Source organism: Xyrauchen texanus, chromosome 36, assembly GCF_025860055.1.
Source record: "Xyrauchen texanus isolate HMW12.3.18 chromosome 36, RBS_HiC_50CHRs, whole genome shotgun sequence".
Taxonomy (NCBI): Eukaryota; Metazoa; Chordata; class Actinopteri; order Cypriniformes; family Catostomidae; genus Xyrauchen; species Xyrauchen texanus.
In genome coordinates this window covers 3,809,229-3,836,385 of record NC_068311.1, presented here as the reverse complement: position 1 = coordinate 3,836,385, position 27,157 = coordinate 3,809,229, and the positions used below count along the sequence as shown (strand labels likewise).

Genomic DNA, 27,157 nt, shown 5'->3' with positions numbered 1-27,157 from the left:
CACACTTAGGGTGCTTCTCAAACGGAAGGCTGCTGCCTAGTAAGGGTGTGTCCTTCCTAAACCAGTCCTTCTGAGGCTGAATGAGACGCATTCAGCCTCAGAATATCTCAGAATGAGACGGTCTAGTTAGTGTCCATGGTGTGCATATCTTACTTTGTTTAGGAAACCCATATACTTCAGAAATATGTCCTTAATCCCTTAATTATTTTAGCAAATTGTTTTATTCACAAAGCTATTCACTCAAAAAAGCCTTTATATAATAATACATATTGCAACACTGATCTGAATTTATATTTAAACCCTTTCAAATATGAAAAAACAGAACGCTAGACTTGTAAATACTATAAAACTTTTAAAGCTTTTCAAATTCATGTATTTGCCCTTTTATTAATTTATATATATATATATATTTATGTATTGTCTAAACTACTTGCATTTTTTTCTACATATTTTCTTGGTGTAAACGTGAATAAAATCTTAACTAAAAAACTAAGCGACATCATAAAGGTTTCCGCCTCCGCGGTCACTGCGAAATGAGACTGACTCCCAAGTGTCCTCTCAATTGGCCTTCAATGGTGCCTAATGAGGCTGCAGCCTTTCGATTGAGAAGCACCTTTAGTCTGCCGCTCTCTGTCAGAATAATCACGTAAGGACACAAAAACTGGTGTATGAATGTATGAGAGTCTTAACTGCACGTCAATACAAAGAAAGCCAAATCCCGGACATTTATAGCCAATTTTGAAATCCCGGCTGGATGCTTTTTTTAGGTCCAAAAAAGAGGACGTATGGTCACCCTAACCATCACTGTACCATGGTACAGAACTTATTGATGAGGTGTGTTGAGGTCACAGGATCTGACCCCCACAAATGAATGCTCAAAAAGACCTACATCATTTGGTCCCATGAGAAATTCTCAAAAGAAACAAATATTTGATTTGAATGAAAGGAAGATAGAAAATGTACAGAGAGAGATGTACATGTATCGATCTGTTTGCACCCTGACACCATTCTGCGGTACATCAAACAATGCAATTTGTTCAAAGATTGTAAGTCTTGGAAAGCATAAGGGAAGTTACTTTACACTCCTTAATTATTACAGCATACCAGTAGTCATGTACTTGTGTGTGTGCGAGTGTCTACCATGCACATGTAATTATACAGGCTTTTCCCTTTACTGCTGAGTCTTTATCCAGCCCTTAATAATCTCATTGTTTCATGATGATTGTAGCAAAAAAGGTTTAGAATGTCTGTCTGCTGGGAACGTCCCCACGATGCAGGTGGATTTTCCCACGTCTCCCTGTGCGTTTTTCCACCCCCATCTGTTTGAGGAAACACCAACACGTTTTTAGTCCTTATAGAAACAGCACTAATTAGATGAAAGCCATGTTTGTTTAAGGCCACTACCAAAATAGACCAACGGCACTCCAAACTAGACGAACACTCTGATTCTATAGACACTGTGATTTTGCCAAGCAAGAGTTCCTGGATAAATGTCTTTTGTTGGTCCGGGGGAAACATTCCTTCCCCTAAAATAAGTGGTAAATGATAAGTTGATAAAAAATGGTGTTCAACCTTCAACAAGCTCTAAGCTTAATACCTAATACCCTAACATTAATCCTTAACCTAACCTAAAATCCGATGGGTTGATAGGGATGTTGTTCCAGAACCAACAAGGATGTTGATCAAGGAACATCTTGCCATGATCACATTCACCATAATTCTACTGCAGGTCTAAAGTTGATCTCCTTGGAGGCCACCAAGAGTTTGCAACCCCTATTTTGCATTGATCCAAATGTAAGAACATGTAAACACACACTCAAGCTGTGTCTGTCTCCCGTTTGTCTCCGGCTACATTTATTACTCTAGGGAGCGCTCCATTCTTCCAACTGTTTGACGCGTTTGCTTGTTGTTCGTCTCTGCTGTCCTCATAATGAGGAGGAACTCTGGCTGTAGTGTCGGAGCACCAGGCACTCATATTTCGGGATGGGCGGAAGGGTCATATCAGCATCCAATGTGGGCGAACTGGGTGAGCCGCTTCCTGACCCAACGGAGTCCCTGAAGGGGGAAGGCGGAGTCAGCGAAAGCAGTTCCTCAAACTGTGGCTGATTGGATTGGGACTCCAAAGCTGAGCCCACGCACACCTTTAGCTCCTTTCCGCTGGTTGTGGGTGAGGATTTGAGCCGCGATGAACCGGAGAGGGGACAGGAAGGGGGCGGGGGCGGGTGACTCACGTTAGACTCCACTGGTGGAAGCGGTTGGATCTCAGCGTAGGTGGTCATGGTGGTTGGCATGGATACCTCTCGAGAGAGGCGATAACCCGGAGGGCAGCAGGGTTCCAGTGCGGTTGCATGCGCATGAGTGTGCGTGGAAGCGCTGGTGGGCAGACCTACAGCGCCCCCTGGAGGCGAGCTGGAGAGCATCATGCTGTTGAGCTCGCTGATGTTGGCGGTGAAACGGTTCACAACACAGCTAATCTGCTCCATCAAAGAACCCTGTGATGCACTTCCACCACCACACGATACTATACCGCGTTGCGGAGGATGGCACATGTACGTCGAGACGCTCATGACCTGGGCGTCGGCCGCAGCTAAAGCCATGCTTGCCCTCTGGGTCACGGTGCTGATTGGCGAGGGCGTTTGAGGCTGGTATAGTCATTGGATAACGCTCCTCTGCCTCCGAAACCTCATAGAGCATCTTGTTGTTGCTGTTGTCTGTGTTGATGTCAGTGCCTCCACAATAGCGTCCTTCAGAGGTTTTGGAGAAAGGTTTGATCACGGCTGTCTGGTTGCTCTCACGCTTCTTAATGTGGAAGGAGAGACGCTGCCACAGGTGAGTACCTTTGGAACTGCACTCGTTCTGCGCCCAAGTCACCGACTTTCCATTAGAGCTGCAACAGCAAAAAAACAATGTTTACAGTTGTTGCAGGTTGCAAAAATAGCTTAACCCAACATTCATGTCTGTCTTTATTTTCCCAGTTTTAATGGAAAATATGGTTGAATTAAAGGTGAACTGTTAAAGTACATTCACCTATCCAAGCTTAAAATGCAGAGAACAACCTTTTTCTCTCCATCTTTTGAGGTTAATAACCCTCATTATTCCTTCTCAATTGATCTATCTTTCCATCAATACATCCATCAGTCCATCCATCCATCCAATAAACAACACAGAAAGACAGACATAGACAAAAACATACAATATAAGAGATTTTGCTTCAGTCCCACTGTTCTCTTATTAACATAAAATACAACTGACAGGCATTCATAGGAAAAACATGGCTCTTTTGTTAACGAAACAAGAGAATGCCAAACTTAACCACATTGGCAGGTGAAATAGTGCATCTATCCATCCATCCATGCAGTGTGTGCTCACTTGCGTTCATTTCTATAATCACATCATGAGGTTAAACGGAGGTCAACTGTCCTGTGAGGTAGACACATTTATTATATGGAAGTCAATAATTGAAGTGTCCTACCCATTACCGCACAAGCTAAAGGCATTCAGCCCCTCTGTCACATCCAGTCTGAAACTCATAGTGTTTACCGTGAGTGTCCCCAAACAGCTTAATGTACAGACTTCAACTTTATTTTGCTGTCTTGGGTGAGATTTTTGTAAATGTATACTTTAAGAATTTTTTTATTTAAGTTTAAAAATATCTCATTGTCTTTTATTCATTGTTAGAATATTTGCCATTAAAAATTTAAACAACAGCAACGATGTAATTTTAATTATGATGTCATTATTTCCATAATTAATTGTGATTTATTGCAAACTGAGAAATACTGATATATTCTCCATTGTTTACATGAGATCTCGCCTGAAAGAATTAACCTTCGTCATCGTTCTTCAACAAACTGCAATCTGAGCAGCGTTCATGATGTAAAACTGCATATTATCTTATATATTAGAATCTTGTAAACAAAAGAAGCCCATCTCCAAAGTCTGTTTTTAAAAATGCAGTGTAGTTTTATTCATAATAGCCAGGAAGTGTGGTCAGATTTTGTGTCGTCATGAAAGGCGGAGCCTTAATTTTACTCTGTATGTTTCCAGCGATTTTACAGAGAAAAAAGCTTGCAGGGGCCTCTTTTTTTGTTCGATCATCTTCAAATTTGAAACGTAACCTCTTTAGACGTGTGGCTTTGAGAACATTGTATTTCTGGGTTGTCTTGGTACTTTTATTATAGTTTTTTAGATTATAAAAACATGTTCAGGACAAAATATTTCCATTACTATAAACTTCAGCTTCTCTAACTTTAAAAAATAACAACATATATTAATTCTGAAACTTGGGAAATAAAGCCCAAAGTGTCTTCTTTCAAAAGATACTACAACTGTGTCCGTACTCCAAAGGGTTCAGAAAATACAACCATTTAAGTTCAGGTATGACATTTTCATGGTTGTGCTCTAAAAGGGTGTGTGTATCAACAGGTTAAGATGGCTCTAAAAGAGCTCTGATTTTATTTATGCAGATCCAAAGCCTAAAACCTAAACTTATCATTTCTTTAAAGCGATTATTTTGCTTTCTTGCAAGTACTGCGATTTCCTTCATGAAATGCAAATTTAGCATTCCTTTGTTTGAAGCAAAGAAAAACACACACACACCTTAGTGTTTCTCCTGACGAGCCTCGTCTTTTCCACAGGTTGACCAGGCTGCTCGACCGGCTGGCAGCGGACGAAGATTTCCCGTCTCCAACATGCATGCGCACCACCGTCGATGTAGTAAATGCACTGCGGACGTTCCTCTCCGGTTTAGCCAGGATGATGTACACTTTCGGAACAAACATGCAACACAGGGCCACGGTGGCACTAAGACTGACGGAAAAGCACATGGTGATGGTCTTGTAGTTCGAACCAAAGTAAATTGGTACAAATGCCAGCCAGATAATACAGGTGGTATACATGGTGAAGGCGATGTACTTCGCCTCGTTAAAATTCGCCGGAACGTTGCGTGTCTTGAAGGCGTAGAAGGTGCAGCTCATGATAAGGAGGCCGTTGTAGCCCAAAGGCGCCACCACACCTAAGTTTGTGGTATTGCAAATGAGATTGACCTCGCGGATGGAAGGGTAATCATGAATAACGTCGGGAGGCTCCATTAAGAAGAGTGCAACGATGATGCCCAGCTGCAGGAGAATAAGAAGGAACGCGATGACCAGTTGCGCACAAGCGCTCATGAATCGAGGTTTCTTGGTGCAGATTTTCTTTTTGCTACCGGCCAAAATCCGAGCGATGCGATTGGTCTTGGTGACGAGAGCGGAGTAGCTCATGGCGGGTGACAGGCCGATGCCGAGACGCTGCAGGTAACAGTAGATCACTTGAGGTTTGGTGATGAGACAGAATGTGCAGAGATATCCGAGACAGATTCCCACGAGGATGATGTAACACAATTCACGACTTGACGACTTTACTACAGGAGTGTCACGGTAGATGATGAAGATGGAGGTGACGAAGAATGTGGCCATTAGGCCCAAGCAGGCGAAGACCACAGCAGCTATGGGCTCAGGGTCACCCCACCGCAAATACTCCACTGGGATTGGGTCACACCCTGAGAATGAGAAAGAGAGAGAGAATTAGTGGTATCAACACTATTGCTAATGTGCATAATTAGGGTTGGGGATTCGAATTAGAGGGACCCAAGCATATCAAGAGACTTGGGGGTGGGCACTTTTGACTTGGGTAACCACTCTGAACGCCCAAGCAGCCATACAGTAATGTGCTAAATATGCTTAGATCTCCGTAGCAATGACATAAAAATGCCCTGGCAACCATCCACAACACATGAGCTATGTAGCTGCGAATTTTGATCAGGCAAAATACATTTTTTGTGGCTATCAACATTCAGCCAAAATACAAGCTTAACTTGTATTGAACACGGAAAATGTATTTAATGTATTTAGGCCTATTTGGCAATTTTATGATACACATTATTTTATATAGTAGTTATTAATTCACAACATTAGACTTCAGTTTGCCATGTCTTTCATTCTTTCTTTCTAATGCAACATGCAAAACCCAACATAATCCTTCATTGTAAATGCAGTGGTATAAATAGATGGCATGGCAATAAAGTCTGCGGGCTGACCACGGGAAGATAGATTTGATAAGTTCTGCTCAAGCGATTTTGATGCTGTTAACCTCTCAGCTCAATGACTTTGCGTATTTGTTTTCCCCGAAATGATTTATTGAAATGCATTTGCTTTATGTGGCACGCAGATATCTCTGTCTCTCCCTCTCTCTTTCTCTGTCTATCATTGGCAAAGAGAGATACAATTACGTGCATTTGAAAATAACTTGTTTTGTTCATGATTTTGTACCCCAAATGGCATTTTAGGATCTGTGCATGTTTAAGGTTCGAGCAATTTGCAGAATTAAATTCGCAGAACTGGATGGCTAAAATGTGTTATTGAAGTCTCAACGATGCAAACACAGGCAGTGAATTCATGAGAAATGCGCTCAGATATAGATCTGTGTCATCACTCTGGTCTTTACAGAAGCCACTGAGTCTTTATCCACTGGTGGGTTTATCTGTTTGTTGACTCACCAGTGAGGTCATTGGTGGGCCAGGATCCCATTTCACATGCTCGACACGTGTACTCGTCAAAAACAAACTCGTTTTCTTTACAGGGAGTGCACGTCCAACAGCAACTGACCTCTCCTTTACGAATCACCTGCAGATGGGGAGGGAGAGAGAGGCAAAGAGTAAAAGTTGCATGTTTGTTTATTGTGTTATAATAATCTCATCAAGTTCTATATATCGGTGGTTCTCAACTACATTTACATTTATGCATTTGGCAGACACTTTTATCCAAAGCGACTTACAGAGCACTTATTACAGGGACAATCCCCCCGGAGCAACCTGGAGTTAAGTGCCTTGCTCAAGGGCCCAACAGTGGCATCTTGGTGGTGCTGGGGCTTGAACCCCCGACCTTCTGGTCAGTAACCCTGAGCCTCAACCACTGAGCCACCACTGCACTGCTCAACTGGTGGGTCGTGACCCAAAAATGGGTTTCAGGTTTATTGCAATTTGCATGGCTAACAATGCTAAATGCAAATAACATAATGCAACAAATGATATAATCGTGCAGAGGTAGAATAGCAAAATAAAAAGGCAGAAATTCATCTGTCACTTGGTAGAAGCTACAGATAAATGAGGCAGATGGCAACATGGTATATATGTGTTCATAAAAAGGTCACAGTTTCCTGACCTTAATTTGACCCTTGTCACAGGGCTCACTGCACACTGATCTGATGATGTCATCTTTGTTGGGCCAGATCTCATTGTCGTTGATTTGTAGACCACTGTTGTCCCAGCTGCCCACGTTTGTGTAGTCAAAATAATCTTTCCCCATCTTCTTAAAATTCATGATCACGTAACTATAAACAGTCAAACACACATTGTCACAAACGCCAGTTATATCACAGCATTTCAGATTGAATGTATTGAGGTGCATGGAAATAAGTTCTTCTCTATGAAGCGTGGATTTAGCTCACACTATATGATTGATTAACTGATAGATAGGCTGACTAGTTGGCTGATTGGTTGGTTGGATGATGGTTGGATGGATGCTCTTACCTCCCAGGTGAATCTCCGTTCTCGTCAAAGTAAATATTCTCTCCGGTTACTCCAGTGAAGTTGGTTTTCATGAGGAAATCTAGGAGTTTGGCACCATCGATGGGTCTCATGGCATCACACAGTCCAACCATACCAGGACAGAGAGACTTCTGCATGTTATGAAGACCGTAGGCCATACTGTAGATCGCATTAATCACGAAACCCATCTTGGTGTCCTGAGCGTACTGCTGCTGTAGAGAATCTCGTTCTAAGGCAAAGAGAGATTGATTGGGGTTTATGACTGATAACACTGTGGAGGGGGGCGGGGCCGGGCTAGAATGTTGCATGCCCGGTCCCCAATCGGCCTGATTGGGCGCGCGAGGGATAAAGGCGGCCGGTGACGACGGTTCAAGAGAGAGAGAATTACGGGCATGTCCGTCATGTGTGTGTGTGTGTTTATGTTTGTGTGTGTTTTGGTTTTGAGTTTAATTAAATATTATTTATATTGACAAGCCGGTTCTCGCCTCCTCCTTGCCCATCTTAACCCCCTTACATTGGTGCCGAAATCCGGGAAGGAGGAGGGATACCCGTCCTCGACACTACCATCCACCCAGGGGAGCGCCGCTACCATCTGCCGGGTGACGGAGTAACCAGACCGCCCGGACGCAGGAAACGGCCGCCTGGAGCGATGGAGCCGCTGCCGTCCCCCTGAAACGGGGTCGAGGTTAGACCTCCGTCCGCGAGGGGAGGAGGGAAGTAACTCCTCGATCGCCTGGAGCGGTAGGGCCGCTGCCAGGGGCGGAGGAATGTCCCCAGGCGCCACCAGAAAAGCGGAGGGGCATATGTCCGCTGGGGGTCGGAGATTTGACTCCGGTTCGCGCGGAGAGGAGCGGCTGTCGTCCGAGTGTGGCGTAGTGTTCGAGGACCACGCGACGGTACATCAGAGAACCAGTGAGTGAGCTTCTTCTCTCTCACCTCTCTCTCTCGAACCATCGTCACCGGCCACCTTTATCCCTCGCGCGCCCCATCAGGCCGATTGGGGACCGGGTGTGCGACATTCTAGCCCGGCCCCGCCCCACTCCGCTCCACAAACACATCTTCACACAATGCAGGCTGGTTAAATTAAAATATAACTGTGCTGAATTGTTTATGTTCTTTAAAACTTAATATTTACGGTGGAACGACCCACATCTCCTGAGCTCATATGCTTTCCTTCATAGGTCAATGTCTTAAGGTGGGGATGTTTTTTTAAGGTGGGGACTGATTCAGATTTCAGAGGTAAATTGTTTTCAATATTGTTTTTTTTTTTTATGAGACCTTTTTAGGACATATCTTTGAACAGATACAAGCACCGAAACAAATTGAGCAAATAAAAAAGCGAGAGTAATGGAAGGTTTGATATGTGAAGAGGAAGATAAATGAAAGAACATCATTTGCTCATCAGGAGTCCAATCATGTGATTATGCATTTCGGAGAGAAAGGAAGTTCTTTTCTTTCACTGTTTTATTTGACTCAAAACAGTTCTGGCTTTGATTCGTTATGTGCTTTTTATTTGTTCAGTTTTGAAGCTCAACAGATCCAGTTCCCACTATGATAACATTATGATAAAGTTATGATAGGGTTGTAACTTACTGCTGCAGGTTCGATTGTATTTGTTGTTTTCTTGCGGGTGTCCCTTCAGCCTGCAGTGGAACCGGTGCTGCCAGAACTCGGGGAACCAGGGATTCCTCAGGTTATTGTCTGGACGTAGTTTCAGGTAATAGTCATCGAACCACTTCACATCTGCCGACTGCAGCTTTATTGTTATCCCGCCGGCTGCCTCTCGCACGTACCCGTCAGTCACATCATAACGGTCAGCCCACCCATCACTGTGGTTGGAGAAGAGAAAGAGTTAGTGTGTTACAGACAAAAACGGTTTTTACCCGAGTCTGAAATGCAATGAGAGAAAGCCTGAGTACCGCAATAAATAGACAATGCAGCTTTACTGGCAGCACGGCAAAACAAACATAAAGCACGACCAGTGCAGTCCGATTCACAAAAGCATGACTCTTATGAGTCGGTTCTTGTAATGACTCAGTCATCAGTTTAAGGTTTTGTCCAGTGTCTTTTTTGGTGGAGGAAAACCCTGTTCCTAATGTCACTGATTCCCAAAGTATGCGATAATATTGAGCATTTTTCCAAAGTTTTAGTTTTTATGGAGAAAAACACTGTTCATTAACGTCACCATTTTCCAAAGTATACAATACTAGTATGCGTTTTCCAAAGTCTTTGTTTTTGTTGGAGGAAAATGCTGTTCCTAACGTCACTATTTTCCAAAGTATACGATACTAGAGAGCGTTTCCAAAGTAATTGTTTTTGGTGGAGGAAAACGTCTCGGTTACTGACGTAACCTCCGTTCCCTGATGGAGGGAACGAGACGTTGTGTCGGTGAGTTGACACTAGGGGTTGCTCCTGCGGAGCCCAGACATCTCTGATCTTGAGAAAAGGCCAGTGTAAATTGGCATGTGGAATTTGCATGCCACTCCCTGGGACATACGGGTATAAAAAGGAGTGACGCTGCAAACACACATCAGGTATCGCACTGAGGAGCCGAGCCAAAGACTCGGCCATTTCAGCGGTTGGTTCAGTGTTGTGGCAGGAGGGACACAACGTCTCGTTCCCTCCATCAGGGAATGGAGGTTACGTCAGTAACCGAGACAATCCCTATCTGTCCCTCACTCGACGTTGTGTCGATGTGTTGACACTAGGGGTCCCAATGGAAAACACCACAAGAGCTGAACCGAGTTACGCAGACTGGCGGTGCGAGAATGGCAGACTTCTGTGTGCCTCGTAGCCAGCGCAGCAAGCCGTCGCATAACTACCCCAACGCACTGCGTGACAAGGACGCGGTGTGTACCGTGGCGCCATGCTCGTCTCTCGACTCGGGTATGTAGCCAGTGCTGAAGTGGTCTCATATGCATTAACCCAAGCGGCGTGACCATTGCTGAGGATGTCATATGCCCCAGGAGCCTCTGAAAGGATTTCAGTGGGACCAACGTGCTCTGTCTGAACAAATGCAGACAGTTTAGCACTGACTGCGCGCCCTCGTTGGTGAGGCACGGCATCATTGAGACAAAGTCTACTCCATACCGAGAAAAGAGATGCTCTGAACCGGGGCAACTTTCTCTTTTCCCAGTTGACCCGAAGCCCCAAGCGGCTGAGGTGCCTGAGCACCAGGTCCCTGTGCGCACACAACATGTCCCACGAGTGAGCTAGGATTAGCCAGTCGTCGAGATAGTTGAGGATGCGGATGCCCACTTTCCTTAGCGGGGCAAGGGCTGCCTCTGCGACTTTCATAAGGCGACTTTTTACTGACACTTACTGAACAGTTATTTCTGTGTCATGTCCGACTCGAAAAGAAGCAATAAATGTTTTGTGTGATATGTGATATGATTTTTTGGTCCATATCGCACAGCCCTAATTTGCAAAGTTTTTTTTAAATAAAAGATTTTATTAGAAACAAGGGTATATATATATGTATCATATCTGTATATGTGTGTGTGTGTACATATGTATTTAAGTGAGTGTATATGAGTGTGTTTGTGTGAAAACAGTTCCAGAAATCAAAACATAATAGCAAAACACAGACAAAGTCACAACTACACTCGTGTTCCTGTCACAGCACACTTCAGTCGGGACAGATGAGGACACAGTCACCTCCAAAACGACACTAGGTGTAAAAGTGCTCTCTCTCACACACACACACACACACACACAAACAGATGGCATCATTGTGGGCAAACTCATCTGACACTGGTTGTGCGGAGATGCTGGTGACTTCACGACTGGCTGCAAAGTCATTGGATGAAACTGTAACCATGGCAACAACATTGGTGTAGATGTTTATGGGGGATTCCGAGGGACTCTACCAAAAATGATCAGTTATGTGTGTGTTTGTGTGTATGTATGTGTGTGTATGAGTGTATTTCTGTGTGTTTGTGAGTGTGTGTATGTGTGTTTGTATGTGTGTGTGTGTGTATGTATGTGTGTGTGTGTATATGTGTTTGTGCATTTGTATGTTTGTGTGTGTTGGTGAGTGTGTGTGTGTGTGTGTGTGTGTGTGTGTGTGTGTTTGTATGTGTGTGTGTGTGTATGTATGTGTGTGTTTGTGCATTTGTATGTTTGTGTGTGTGTATGAGTGTATTTGTGTGTGTTGGTGTGTTTGCATGTGTGTATATGTTTGTGTGTGGGTGTATGTGTGTGTGTTGGTGAGTGAGTGTGTGTGTGTGTATGTATGTGTGTGTTTGTGCATTTGTATGTTTGTGTGTGTGTATGAGTGTATTTGTGTGTGAGTGCATTTGTATGTGTGTATATGTTTGTGTGTGGGTGTATGTGTGTGTGTATGTATGTGTGTGTTTGTGCATTTGTATGTTTGTGTGTGTTTGAATGTGTGTATATGTTTGTGTGTGTGTGTGGCCAGGCTACAGGCTGTTTGTGTGTGTGTGTGTGTGTGTGTGTGTGTGTGTGTGTGTGTGTGTGTGTGTGTGTGTGCCAGGCTACAGGCTGTTAGTGTGTGTTGTCAGCAAATGTATTGCTTAAGGGTTTCTTTCCAATCTCAGAAGACATAATCAGCGCTGTACACTTACAGGTGTTAGCACTGGTACTTGTGACATTACATTTTTATTTAAATAATTTTAAGATTTATGCATTTCAATCTCATAACAAAATTGTATCAAATTGAACTGAGTAATCTTTAACACAATAACACAAATGACACAATTGGACATGATGGAATTTTGTTATGACATTGAAATGCATAAATCTTAATCTTTTGAGTGTAATAGCACAAATGAAAATGTATTAGCACTCAGGAGTGTATGGTTGAATTGTTATTTTTTAAATTTTTTATATTTTTTTATTATAGTTTATTGTATTATTTAAAACCACAATCCGCTACAACTACAATTTTTATTTAATATTATACTGCATTGACATTTTAATACAATGATACGATATAATTTATTACTATAAATATGAATCAAACGATCAATCATAGTGCTACAGCACTCTCATAATTTGACTGGCTATTTGCCCCAAACACAGAATATATAGGGTACAACAGGGCTAAAGACACCCCTTCAATCACATTAAGATTGGAAAAATACATTTCTTTTTTATGTATAATACTTAAAGCAATTCAGAAAGGTGCAGCATCTCCTGTGAATCACATCTGGCATTTCATTACATCTCAAGTATTCAATAAACAAATGAATCTCCGTCGTGATTGGATGAGTGAACGTGAGTCCACTTTGAACATACCTCAAAACAAATCTATTCACTGTTAATAAGAGGACCTTTTACCCCAAATACTATCCTTTCACTTATCGGACAGTTATTAAAAACTTTTGATTTAATCACCAAAACTGAAAATTACATCCAAGTAATTTGTCTCTAAATAAATGTGATAATTTCAGTGATTTTCACTTATTAGAGGGACAATCCCCCCGGAGCAACCTGGAGTTAAGTGTCTTGCTCAAGGACACAATGATGTTGGCTGTGGGGATCGAACCAGCAACCTTCTGATTACCAGTTATGTGCGTTAGCCGACTACGCCGCCACACCTCCAAAATAATTTAGGATAGATAAAAATAGACCCAAATGAGATATATGTTGCACAAGTAAGAGCTATAAAATTATTGTGTAATGCATAGCTCAGATATTTTGGTCTTTGTAGAATTTGAAACGTTTGAGCTCATGTAGAAATCTCTGACTTGTGATTGCAGACTTTGGTATCGGGTAATCTGAGACACAGTCTGAGACATTGTTGAGATGTCTTCTGAAATCCTAGAGGAGACACCTGTGAGATTATTGGGTGCGAGAAGCAGGAGCTGTGCCACCAGTTTCACCGGATGGAATTTCCGGATTTCCTGAACACTCCCTCTTTCTGCCATTGGTTGCACGAACTGATAATCCCGCCCCAAACGTACGACATTGCTTTTCAGGGAAATCAGCCTAAGAATGGCTCACTTATAATTGTCTCTACATCTAAAGCTGGGATACAAGAAAGTGTTTTAACATTGAATTGCAAACATCACCTTCAAGCAAAATCCTTCATTTGCTCTTTCAAAACAATTAAGATGATACAAAGATCTAATTTGTGATTTTTCATTCCTGTAGGGTAGCGTAGAGTCTAAGCATGCATAAAGAAATAAAGAGAGAGAGGGCACCTTTCCTGCTGTCACATCCCAAGGTGAAGGATTAAACAAGAGGTGACAAACAACACAGTTCATCCTGCAAATGCGCTCTTGCCTGGAACAAGGGCTGCGCACCAGAGATAACTTTAACTGTGTCAACACACAGAAACTGGCAGAATGTTGCTGGTGCTGCGCAAGGGCACAGATGTCATTTCACTGCCAACTCTCCCTCCACTGTCCCCAAAGCTATCATGGTTTCCCACAAAACAGCATTCTGAAGAATTGTTATTTGTTGCGAATTGTTGACTCCCGAGATGTATGAGTCGTGTGGGAAATGAATGAGTCAGTGAACTGTATTTGAATATGCAAATGTCTGTGAAAAAATTTACATTTGTTCAGTTACCGTTACACAAACAATATAAGTGATAACAGGCTGGAGTTCGCATCAAATGAATAAAGAGTCTGTTTAAAGTCAACATAATATGGCGTTCGAAACCCATTTTACATTTAATGAGCAAAAAATTAAGGTGGGACTTACTACACCTACATTTTTATCCAAAGGGACTTACAGTGCACTTATTACAGGGACAATCCCCCCGGAGCAGCCTGGAGTTAAGTGCCTTGCTCAAGGACCCAACAGTGGCATCTTGGTGGTGTTGGGGCTTGAACCCCGACCTTCTGGTCAGTAACCCTGAGCCTCAACCACTGAGCCACAACTACCACTACTTTAACACAAATCACAAGTAAAACGGCAGATTATCACTTTATAAACACTTACTTTTCGCCCTGTTTCACACACACACACAATGCTATCTTTTGACATCTAAACGCTTTTACTATAGCGTTGTTTTAGCGTTTGCATTACATAACCAATTACATTTACAAGCCTGTACGAGTGCGATCAAATTGTGTGGTAGCCAATGTGGGGGAGTAACGGAATGCATGTACGGTATTACGGTATTACATATTTAAAATACTAAATATTAGTATGGTCTACTGGTGCTTTTTTTAACATTAGCGGTATTCAAAGCGCTTTACACTGTGACTCATTTACCCATTCACCCACACTCACACACCAATGACGGCAGAGATGCCATGCAAGGTGCTAGCCTGCCATTGTGAGCGACTTGGGGTTCAGTGTCTTGCCCAAGGACACTTCGGCATGTGGAGTCGTGTGGGCCGGGAATCAAACCGCCAACCCTGCGATTAGCGGACGACCCGCTCTACCACCTGAGCCACAGAAAACATTCATCCATATAAATGATGCGATCCGAGGAGCTTTTGACCAGCAGTGAAACACTTTATTATGATGTGTTACATTCATACAAGTTAACACTGTTATGAGTGAAAAGGTGGAAATGGCGTCATTGAGGAACTTTTCCATGGGAGCTGAATAGAGGAGCTAAATATTGTTTTTACACCTTAACAAAAAACAGTTAGAAATGATTTGACAGATAACGCATAAATCCAATAAATACACGATTACATGCCTTTTCCATGTATTTTATGCGGTTATGGTAATTTTACCAGAAATGCTAACCAATGTAGCCTTTAACATCGTATAGAAAGTCACAAATAATATATTTTCTATGAACAGAATCCATATACGATCAGAAAAGGAGGTCCTTGTGTACACTCTGTGGGGTTTTGAAGTTTGGAGCAGCAAGTTAACCTTGTGTAATTTGTCATGTGAACATTTAGCTTTATGCTAAGCTAACATGCTATGTCTTGCCTTTACATGCATCTGTTACCAGTCACCGAAATTACTATAAGAGGCTGCATTTCTGTGCAATAAAAATAATCCATCAATGCTATGAATTTTTATTTTTGGACAAGATCTCTTTACGTTAACTTGCTAGTCTGAATGCAATCCAATCTCTGGACATCATCATTTCAGAACGGCAGTACCAAGTAGGGTTGCCACCCATCCCGTAAAATACATGATTTGTCCCGTATTTAAGCTGGTCCGATGGGGTCATCTTTCAAGATAATTTAGGCTACGTCTACATTAATCCTGATACTTTTGAAAACGTGTTTTTGTTTCAAAACGCTCTCCGTCCACACTAGCGTTTTCCAAAAGTTGCTCGTCCACACTGAAACTTATGAAAACGCTTAAATCATGTTACTGCGCATGCGGAAAATCCCCGTTGCATATACGGTCTGAAACGCAAACGTCCTCGTGTTCCGTTGCTGGACACCAATTCCGAGTAAACTTCCCTTTGCATTTGAAGGAACGCAATGTGATGGTTGTACAAAGTAACATTTATTTTTTAACAATGCTATCAAAGTGAGTATCAAGTACAACAGCGCCGCTATAACACAGGCCGCCATCTTGAACGTTTTGGTTGGATAGATCACATGACTGCGTCACATGACAACAAATACATCATCATTTTCAAATATATCAATTTTCACAGTCCACACCACAAATTTATCCACTTTGGAGCGCGTTTTCAAAAAGCTCCGTTTTCGCGGACCAAAACGCCATCTCAGTGTGGACGGAAGGCCAAAACGGAGATAAAAAGAAGCGTTTTCAAACGAAACCATATTAGTATGGACAAGGCCTAATTTAACCTTGATATTCGTTGGAAATTGTGCCTACGGTGGGTATGGGACCATGTGAGAAGTTTAGCCAGCAGCACCAAAGCTACAAATATTGAGCTATAGATATTAGGCCGCAATATTGTAATCATATAAGCATAACTAGATTTGAAATGCATGCGTGAGTAAGAATGCCAAGCAGTGATTTGGAGCACTGAATTTAAACTTTAAATGGGGGTTTTTACGACCGTTGTTTACATTTATGCATTTGGCAGACGCTTTTATCCAAAGCGACTTACAGTGCAATTATTACAGGGACAATCCCCCCTGAGCAACCTGGAGTTAAGTGCCTTACTCAAGGGCACAATGGTGGTGGCTGTGGGGTTCGAACCTGTGACCTTCTGATTAACAGCCCTGTGCTTTAGCCACTACACCACCACCACTCACTCCGTTGTGTGAAATGCATTAATGTAACCGGCTTGGAATATAACCCAGTTTCTTGAGAATTGGAGAAGATCTACGCACCTTTGTTTTTTAAGTGTTTTTTCCTTTTTTGTTGGTTTGAACTCGATCATGCAGGACACGCAGGCAGTGAGGCCAATGCCGGACGTTTCTGATCGAGTGCCACCGGAGGATTTCAAGAATAAATCTTCAACGCATCCATCTAAACGTTGCATATGGGATATCGATAGCAGTCCAGATTCACCACTTTTTGCATTACCAAACGCTTCATCTAATGCAGTGGAGACTCTTGGAGCGATACATATTAAGTTACAAAAGCTTGATATATCGAACCCAAAACCATGTCAAAGAGATGAAAAATACATCGCAATTTACTGCAGATTTACTACAGCACTCGTGAAGAAGCGGTGACAATGAAGAAATAATGAAGCAATTGCAAACAACGATGAATGTAGTATCTGGAGAGAATTTGCAACTGAGAGAAAAAATGCAAGAGCTTGATACGAGATCGACGAGAGATCTTGAGCAGTGAAGAAAATGTGGAGGAAGCACTTAACAAGAATTGCTCTTTAGCAATAAACTGATTGAGAAATATTTCCTTTCAAGCTGTCCATCGAATTGGTGCTTGTTTACTATCGAACTGATAAAACAGCAACCAGCACAAGATGCGGAAAGGTCCAAGTTTTTGCAAACGCAGTCAGAAAGAAATGGCGCCGGGCCTTGAGCAACGACTGGCAGGGAAATCTTTTGGAATGAGTGATCAGTTTCCCTCTGAAATACCGGACAGATGCTCTAAGCTCTTTCCGATTCGAAGAGAATACAGACAGCAAGGCCGTAGGGTAATATTGATCGTTGACAATGACAAGCTACTGTATATATGGACGGCAAGATATTTAAGGATGAGGTTCAAATGAATGAGAATAAGAATGTCTGTTTTGACAATGATCGGGCCTTTATCTGAACTCACGGTCATACCCACATTAACACATTATTGTTTATTATGCACTGCTCCTGGTTACTGTAACTCATGTTACTTACCTGTTGCTCATGCACTTTGTTTTCCTTGTTTGTGTCTTGTTTTTTGTTGTTGTTGCTTTTTTCTCGTCACTATATGTTGAATATCATTAGACTAATTATCATTAAACTGATTATAATGAATGTACAAAGTTATTTTTCCTTAATATTACAGAGCACTCCAGGGCTGGACTGGGAAGAGAAATCGGCCTGGGATTTTACTTGTCAACTGGCCCAGAACTTGTTGATCAAGGGGGGAGCCGAGGTGACAAAAATATTGTTGGGGGGGGGGGGTTTGCTGTCCTTTTCTGCATATGAACTCACTGTTTTGTGGTCCGTTCTGCATAATGCGGTAGCTCATTTTTGATTGTCTCTTATTTTGAAAAGTTCATGTCATGTGTTTTTCTAGTCATGTGATGTCCTGTTTTCCCTCCATGTTCATGTGTCTTGTGTTCATTGTTTGATTACTTTGTTATTAGTTCTAGTTTGTAATTGGTTTTAGGTTATTAGTCTTGTTATCTTGTTTAGTGTTCTGTTTGATCATTGATTTATGTTCCCCCATGTCTGTGTATTTAAGCCCTCATGTTTGCCATTGTCTCTTGTCTAGTATTGATGTTTGTTTGGTTGCCCTTTCAAAGTTCATGTCATTAGCCTAGCCTAGCCCATGTTCTATTTCATAGTCAAGTTTATGTTTATTTCACGTTTGGTTTTTACGGTTGTGTATATCACTTATATTAAATAAACGTGAAATCCAAAACTCTAACTTTAAATGTGAACTAAACTAGACATAAACATGAACATGACTAAAACATGGCTAAACATACACGTGGCTTGACAAACTAGACTTAGCATTCACCATCAGTAGCAGCAGCTACTATGGTGTTATTCGAATATAGTCATCGGAGGAAATTATTAGGTCTATTCTGGGGTATATTTATTAAAAATCATGTTTATTTTATAAAGTATCTTGTTGAGGAATCTAGATTGTTTTTACAAAATATTTTTTTTTAAATCTGAATAATTGTTTACAGCCCCAGCGCTTCAGGTATTACTGGGAAAATCTCTTTAATATATCAATCCCAATGGAGAGATGTCTTAAGGTCCCTTTATGAGACATTATTAAGTGTACAAATGTGGGCTTTTCAGTTCAAATTATTTGGTCAAATATTGCCAGCAAACAGGATGCTTTATAAGTGGACCATTGAATTAGATTCCTCATGAAGATTTTGTTCAGGAGGAAGATATTACGCATTTTTTCTGGTCTTGCCCTTTTGTTGTTTCCTTTTGGTCTAATATAGTGAGATGGTTGACTACACTTGACATTCAATTACCACTGAATCCATATACGATCATTTGGGGTGATCATACACAAAAAACTTGATTCAATTTGAGTATTATTTTGGTTGGAAAGGTATATATTCTTAAAACCAAGGATAATGAAAATGTGATTTTACCATTATAGGTAGAGAAGATGTGTTTAAAAAAATAGAGCTTCTTTGAAGATTAATTCAATTTTGTTTAAGGTTTTCCACTGTAATAAATAATTAAATTATTTGTTTTATAAAATACTTTTACTTGTAAGTCTAAATGCCTAATGCTTAAGTAATTGATGTGCATTTACTCTGAAATTAAAGTGAACTTTTTTTATTTATTTATCATTTAATTTAGTTATTACTTTTTTATTTCTTTACTTTTGGCAGGAAAACATTATTGTTTGGTAAATATTTATATATTTATGCATTTGGCAGACGCTTTTATCCAAAGTGACTTACAGAGCCCTTATTACAGGGACAATCCCCCCCGGAGCAACCTGGAGTTAAGTGCCTTGCTCAAGGACACAATGGTGGTGGCTGTGGGCATCGAACCAGCGACCTTCTGATTACCAGTTTACCAGTTATGTGCTTTAGCCCACTACCCCACCACCACTCCAATACCCAACAAAAAGAAGTGAATTGTGTTTTTCGTCTCACATTTGCTTTTTCCGAGACTATCGTTTAGGTTTTAGGTTTAGTGGTAGGTAGGTATTAAAATCTTGATAGAGCTTTAACCTTAAAAAAAACACATCTATTTCGGAGAACATTTAACTTTTAGGACCACACAGTGGACACTTCAAATCAAAATTATGCCGATACGATTTAGGAACCATTTAATATTGCAAAAATGTCTCCACTATATACGTCATATATATGTCATATAAGGCTTTTTTTTTATTTATTAGGGCATCCACTTTGAAGGCTGAAGGTCAAGTTCATCCTCCTGAGCATCCTGATGTATCCCAGTGGAAACGCTACTTTTTCAAATGTACCGTTATTTGCTATTACAGCTGTAATCTTTATTAAATTCATGTTAACTGGCATTAAATTACTGCTTTATCTATTTTCAAGATATTCGAAAAGCTGCATTACCTTAAACAGAAGCCAAAATAGCTATTTAGAGTAACATTATCCAATAGCCTAGATTTTTCTTTAGAATAACATGCACTAATAAATTGTGCACAACAAGAAAATGAACAGGAACGTGTGTTAATAAAGTAAAAAGGGTCTGATGTTGACTTACTATATTTTAAATCTTGAATTTGAACTTTCCAGCCACTCAAAAACCTGTCCTGCTGTGTATCTCACTCTGTCACAGACAACTCCATCATAAATCAGAAAATGCCTGTCTCCGTGGAGACAAGGAGACAGATCGCCATGGCGATAGAGCTATAGCTGTTTGACAAATCTGACAGCAATTTTCAGAGGGTAGTTGGTGAGTTTTAGAGAGATCAAGATGCATTAAGAAAGAGAGAGAGAGAGATAGGAAGGGTGTGTGTGTGTGTGTGTGTGTGTGTGTGTGTGTGTGTGTGTGTGTGTGTGTGTGAAAAGAAGTAATACACAGAATACAATTTTCTTGTTTCTCTTCCTCTTCTCTGAGAAACTTTCCTAAACAGGTCACACCTGTGGTTTCTCTCTCTAAGTGTGTGTGTGTGTTGATGTCGAGCATAATGTCAGTCTTTATTAATGTGTTGGGCGGGTTTGACCGGGTGTATAAAAATGAGCCTATGCCTCATCAATCAAACACCCATCACTGTAGAAAAGATTATGTAACACTAATATGATGCTGATTAATGTCATATGAGCCACCCATACACGCTCATTCAAATGCTCTAATCTGATCAGTTTAACCCTTTAAAATCAGATGGACCCACCAGAATAAAATATTATTATCAAAACATTAGTAACTACAGCCTTGACCAACACAAAATAAGCTTAGAAGCTCTACTTTACAATGCATGTAGGCATTAAGACCAAAACTGAACAAGTGCAGTGAAATTTGCAGACAAATCAGAATTCATCCATTTTGATAATTTACTGAGAATTTTGCACTGTTCATATTATTGTAATGTGTACTAACATCAAACTGATCAAATAGCCATGTGTCATATGTTGTTGGAAAGCTCTCAAAAATGAAAATACATAGGGGATAATAGGGGATTCTCATTAAAACGAGCCCACACACAATGTAATCAAATGCATTGATCATTAGATAATCCACATGAAGCACATAATGTGCTATCTGGCTAAAAACACTTTAGCTTTCCTGGATCAGATGACTTTATCATAAATTATGTAGTATGTTGTCCAGAATCATGGAACGCTAAAGCAAACGTATTAGGAGTCAGATCGCTGCAACCAGAGGTGAAAGTCTTCCAAATATGGGCAGAGAGGATCGGTCACTCTAATATTTCTGCTGCTCCAAACATACTTTTCTGTCTGTTTGCATGAATGTAACGCATCTTAAGAAAGCGTTTCACAGCTGTTCAAACACTCTTAGGATCACATCATCTATGCTGATAAATGTTTTCAACATTAAATGAAACAAATGACAATAGATAAAAGGAACCAAAATCAGTAATCAAAATACTTTTTAAAATGTAACTGTATTCTGATTACCAGCTATTTAAATTGTAACCATAGTGGAATGCAATTACTAATAATTTGTATTTTAAATACGTAATCCCGTTAAATGTTTTCCGTTACTCCCCAACGCTGTTCATGCACTATAGTAAAAGTGTTTATATGTCATAAGATAGCACTGTGTATGATACAGAGAGAAAAGAACGTTGTGGCAGGGCGGAGGGCGGGGCCGGGTCGTGATCCTACACACCCGGTCCCGTATTAGGCTAATCAAGCCTCCGAGGTATAAAGGTCGACTGCAGGGTGTCGTGCAAGAGAGAGAGATCGTTTACGGACATGTCCGTCATGTGTGTGTTTATGTTGTCTTTTAAGTTTCTCATTAAAATATGATTTATATCGTCAAGCCGGTTCTCGCCTCCTCCTTTCCATTGATCCCTTTACACTGGTGCCGAAACCTGGGAAGGAGGAGGGATACGCCGTGGTAGAGTTCTCGCCACTACCGTCCACCCCAATGGAGCAGCCGCGGCCATCTGCCGGGGGACGAGGAGCCCAGCCGCCTGAACGAGGACGATGGCCGCCGACCGCGAGGGGAGAAGAGGCTCCTAGCCGACCGCCTGGAGTGGTCAGGGCCGCTGCCAGGAGCGCAGGAGTCGCCTACCGGCCGCTGAAACGCAGCGTGGTTTAAGACCGCGAGCAGGGAGGGGCTCACTGGCGAGGAATGAGGGAGGAATGTTGCAGGGCGGAGGGCAGGGCCGGGTCGTGATCCTACACACCCGGTCCCGTATTAGGCTAATCAAGCCTCCGAGGTATAAAGGTCGGCTGCAGGGTGTCGTGCAGGAGAGAGAGATCGTTTACGGACATGTCCGTCATGTGTGTGTTTATGTTGTCTTTTAAGTTTCTCATTAAAATATGATTTATATCGTCAAGCCGGTTCTCGCCTCCTCCTTTCCATTGATCCCTTTACAAACGTATTTATGAACCAATAATCTGAATCAGGTGTAGCACCTGAAACTGCCGCGATACGAACAACGAGGTAAAAATCATTTTGCAAAAATGTAGTTATATTAGGTTTTATTGTTGAAAAGTTTATACACTGTGACTCAATTTCTTGTGTTTAGGAGCCAAACACAGTTACGTAAATCTGATTGAGCCATAAGTATAATGGTATGTAAATTTGGGAAGGATCTAACAGTATTCCTCTGTTTAGTCTGTGTGTGAGTTTGGGTATGTGAGGTTATGAAATGCTCTTTACAAAACACCTTCACACCTCAAACAAGCACCACAGATGTGTGGGCGTCTGCTCATCAACATGTAGACCTCAAAGGGCCTGTGTGTGTCTGTGTCTGTGTGTATATGATGCAAACATGTGGGCGTATCTAAAGAGCTTCATGCTTGCTGAGATGAAATTGAATATCTGAAATATATTAATAAATACAGTTATGATCTTAAACGTGAATTTCACATAAATCTCTGAAACATCATTGACCTACGGAAATTATTGCCTCATTTAACTTGTCTTTCTGCTATCTATTTATTTCCATCAGTTTCCTGTCAAGAGAGGAAATGAACAGGCAGACGGATATGGTCTGCACTCGTTTATTTGTAAAAGATCATATCTATCCATTCATTCAAGCTGCGCCCAAAATCGTATTCGCCCCTCCACGAGAAAACTCATTACAGAAAACACAGTCTAAACTTCACTTTTCTCTCTCTGTCTCTCCTCCCATTGGAAAGAAAACTCACAAATTAGAAGACTTTTTAAAGACTGGAGGCCCACTTGCTGCTGGGAGTGAGGGAAACTTCCACAAGTTCTTCAAGATGCAGTCATCATCGCCTTATACAAAAACAAGGGGGACAAGTCTTGACTGCTCAAACTACAGTGGGATAACTCTGCTCTCCATTGAAGGCTAAATCTTTGCTAGAGTGTTGCTGAACAGATTGGTGCCCACCATTGCAGAAGAACATGCTCCAGAGAGTCAATGCGGATTCAGAGCCAATAGGGGCACAACCGACATGGGGTTCGTCCTGAGACAGATCCAAGAGAAATGCAGAGAACAAAACAAAGGACTGTACATCACATTCGTGGATCTGATGAAGGCATTTGACATGGTGAGTAGAACTGGACTGTGGAAAATCCTTGAAAAGCTCGGCTGTCCTCCAAAGTTCCTTACTATGGTCATCCAGCTACATGAAACCCAGCTTGGTCAGGTCAGAAACAATAACGACCTGTCACAGGTCAAATGGCATGAAACAGGGCTGCATTTCAGCCCCTACATTGTTCTCAATCTTCTTCAACATGATGCTCCAAAAAGCAACAAAAGACCTTGATGACGAAGATGGCATATATATCCGATTTCGTATTGATGGCAACCTCTTCAACTTAAGGCGACATCATGCCCACACCAAGACTTTGGAAAAACTGATTAGAGAACTTCTCTTTGCAGACGATGCCACCCTTGTTGTCCACATGAAAGCCGACTAACAGCGGGTAACATCCTGCTTTGCAGAAGCTTGCCAGATCTTTGGTCTTGCGGTCAGCCTAAAGAAAACTGAGGAACTTCACCAGCCTGCACCTAAGGAAGAGTACCAGCCACAAAGCATCTTCATTGACCAGACCTGGGCTGTGTGATCTCCTCTGATGCCAAAATCGACAAAGAAATAGACAACAGACTGGCCAAGGCAAACAGTACCTTCGGCAGACTCTATAAAATGAGTGTGGTCCAGGGCCAGTCTCAAGAGAGTTACAAAGATCAGCATCTACAGAGCTGTTGTACTGTTATACTGACCACCCTCCTATATGACGGCGAATCCTGGGTCACCTACTAGGTGACCACCCTCCTATATGGTGCCGCCTCCTTGAACACCTCCATCAGCACTGCCTCCACACCATCCTAAACATCCACTGGAGTGACTTCATCACCAAGACTGAAGTTCTCAAACAAGCAGGGATCACCAGCATTGAGGCCATGCTCATGAAGATACAGCTACACTGGGCAGGGCATGTCTCCAAGATGGAGGATCATCGCCTGCCAAAGATCACACTGTATGGTGAGCTGTCCACTGGCCCTCACCACCTGTGGCATTGATCACCGCCATTGGGCATCACAAGCTTCTGACCGTGAAAGCTGGCAACGTACAGTTCACCGGGCCACTGCCACATTTGAACAAAAGAGACGGGCCAGCTAGGAGGAAAAAAAATGCGAAGAAAAAAACGGGAACCATCAGCAGCACCCACCACAACACAGACATTCCCCTGCAGTTTCTGTTGGCGTCACGTATTGGGCTGGTCAGCCACCAGCATGCGTGCAATAGACATGGACATCCTTCCTAATTCTTTGCAAGCGAAGTCAAGCCAATAAGAAGAAGCTCCAAACATTATAACAGTCAGATAATATTATTTAATGTACATAAGTTGCTAACACGTTGCTACACTTCATAAAGGCTATAAGGGTTGTTTGGTTCGTCAATGATGTAAGGAAGGGGCGTAGAAGTGTTTGCAAACAATTATTATTTTGCAATTCCATTGGGTGCTGCTAGTGATGTAGAAATGGCACACTGTGGCTTTAAATTTTCCTCCGAGTCTCTCTCTTAAGTCTATTAACCCAAAGCCCGGTGTTGTCATTCGACTGTTGTTCAACATCGGTTAGAATGTAATAGCATTACACATCACACATCAATACTGATCAATACTCATATCCATAATTAATAAACAGGCACTGATTAAACCGAACATCTCTCTGGGGAGGAAAATCAGTGAGGAATATCTGACTGCTACTCACACACACAACATCATCTCCTCTCCCTGTTTGACATATTTTTGCATATTTACATGGATATTAAATATGAAACAGAGGCCATTAAGATTGTACAATTGAACTTGTGGTTTCTGTAGAATTGCTGCTATGGCAACGTGGAAAACACTGCAAGATTTTACAGCCAGATTTTTGTGCTGATCAGCATGAGGTGGCAGAACTCAGGGAACACTAAAGTGTATGCTTCTTTTATCCTGGTCTCATAGAATAACGTTAGTATTCCTGCATTTTTACATAATTATTTTTACGTGTCTTGTCGTACATATCGTGACAGTTTCCTGGTGAAATGAACGCTGCACTGAAAAAAGGAAAATGCATGTTGTTTACTAAATCAAATAATGTTTTTATCTACACAACAAAATTGTGTTTCTCTTCTAAACTTGTTTTATTATTTCCATTAATGTAATTCTCTAAAATGTGCACTCCACTAGACATTATGTAGGGCCACCTACATGTGAACCAGTCAAGTCTGTTCAACAACACGGGCAGGGGATTTGTAGTTCCCAGCATGATTTGCACGGGAATTCACACTGAGAGTACAAACATTGAAATTAAGTGTTATTTTATGCATTTTTGAGGAAGATGAGAAAAGGGGAATCTTAATAGTGTTTAATGTTGTTATTTTGGGATTTTGAACCAATCCTGTTATGCTGTTTGACCATTATGGTGAATAGTGGAGCTTTTGCTTAGGTTGAGGACGGGAACACGAATACTATGTCATTACAGTGGCAAGAAAAAGTATGTGAACCCTTTGAAATTAGCTGGTTTTTTTATTACTTGGTCATAAAATGTGATCTCGTCTTCATCAAAGTCACAAGTACAGACAAACACAATGTGTTTAAGCTAACAACGCACAAACAATTATAATCTTTCATGACTTTACTGAACACATCATATTAAACATTCACATTGCAGTGGAAAAAATAAGTAAACCCTTGGATTTAATAACTGGTCAATCCTCCCTTGTCAGCAATAACCTCAACCAAGTGTTTCCGGTAGCTGCTGATTAGACCTACATGACATTCTGAAGATCTTACAATAATTTTGGACCATTCATCCTTAAAGAACTGCTTCAGCTCAGCCATATTCATATGTAGGATGTCTGGTGTGAACTGCTCTCTTGAGGTCATTCCACAGCATCTCTATTGGGTTATGATCTGGGCTCTGACTGGGACACTCAAAAGGTGGATTTTCTTTTTTGAAGCCATTCTGTAGTGGATTTACTTTGATGTTTAAGGTCATTGTCCTGCTGCATCACCCAACTTCTACTGAGCTTCAGCTGGCACACAGCATATCTGACATTATGGGGTGGCCGCTAATCGCAGGGTTGTTGGTTCGAATACCGGCCCACACAACTCCACAAAGTGTTCTTGGGGAAGACACTGAACCCCAAGTTGCTCCCAATGGCAGGCTAGCGCCTTACATAGCAGCTGTGCTGCCATTGGTGTGTGAATGTGTGTGTGAATGGGTGAATGAGTCACAGTGTAAAGCGCTTTGAATACTGTTAAGGCTTAAATAAGGTGCTATATAAGTGCAGACCATTTATCCTGTAGGATATCTTGATAAACTTGGGAATTAATTTTTCCCACGATGATGGCAAATGTTTCAAGCCCCGAAGCAGCAAAGTAGCCCCAAAACTTGATGCTCCCTCCATTGTATTTCACCGTTGGGATGATGTTTTCATGTTGGTATGCAGTACCCTTTTTACGCCAT

The 27,157-nt window shown here is 41.6% G+C and overlaps 1 protein-coding gene across 1 annotated transcript in view; it reads right to left on the bottom strand.

Moving 5' to 3' along the window:
• Positions 1–1,925: 1,925 nt before the first annotated feature.
• Positions 1,926–27,157, bottom strand: part of LOC127629588 (metabotropic glutamate receptor 5-like) — a 79,065-nt gene continuing 53,833 nt past the window's right edge. Inside the window, 7 exon segments of the mRNA XM_052106695.1 lie at positions 1,926–2,648; positions 2,650–2,887; positions 4,600–5,539; positions 6,536–6,662; positions 7,200–7,368; positions 7,568–7,814; positions 9,179–9,414. Coding sequence (XP_051962655.1) covers positions 1,926–2,648; positions 2,650–2,887; positions 4,600–5,539; positions 6,536–6,662; positions 7,200–7,368; positions 7,568–7,814; positions 9,179–9,414 — 2,680 coding nt within the window.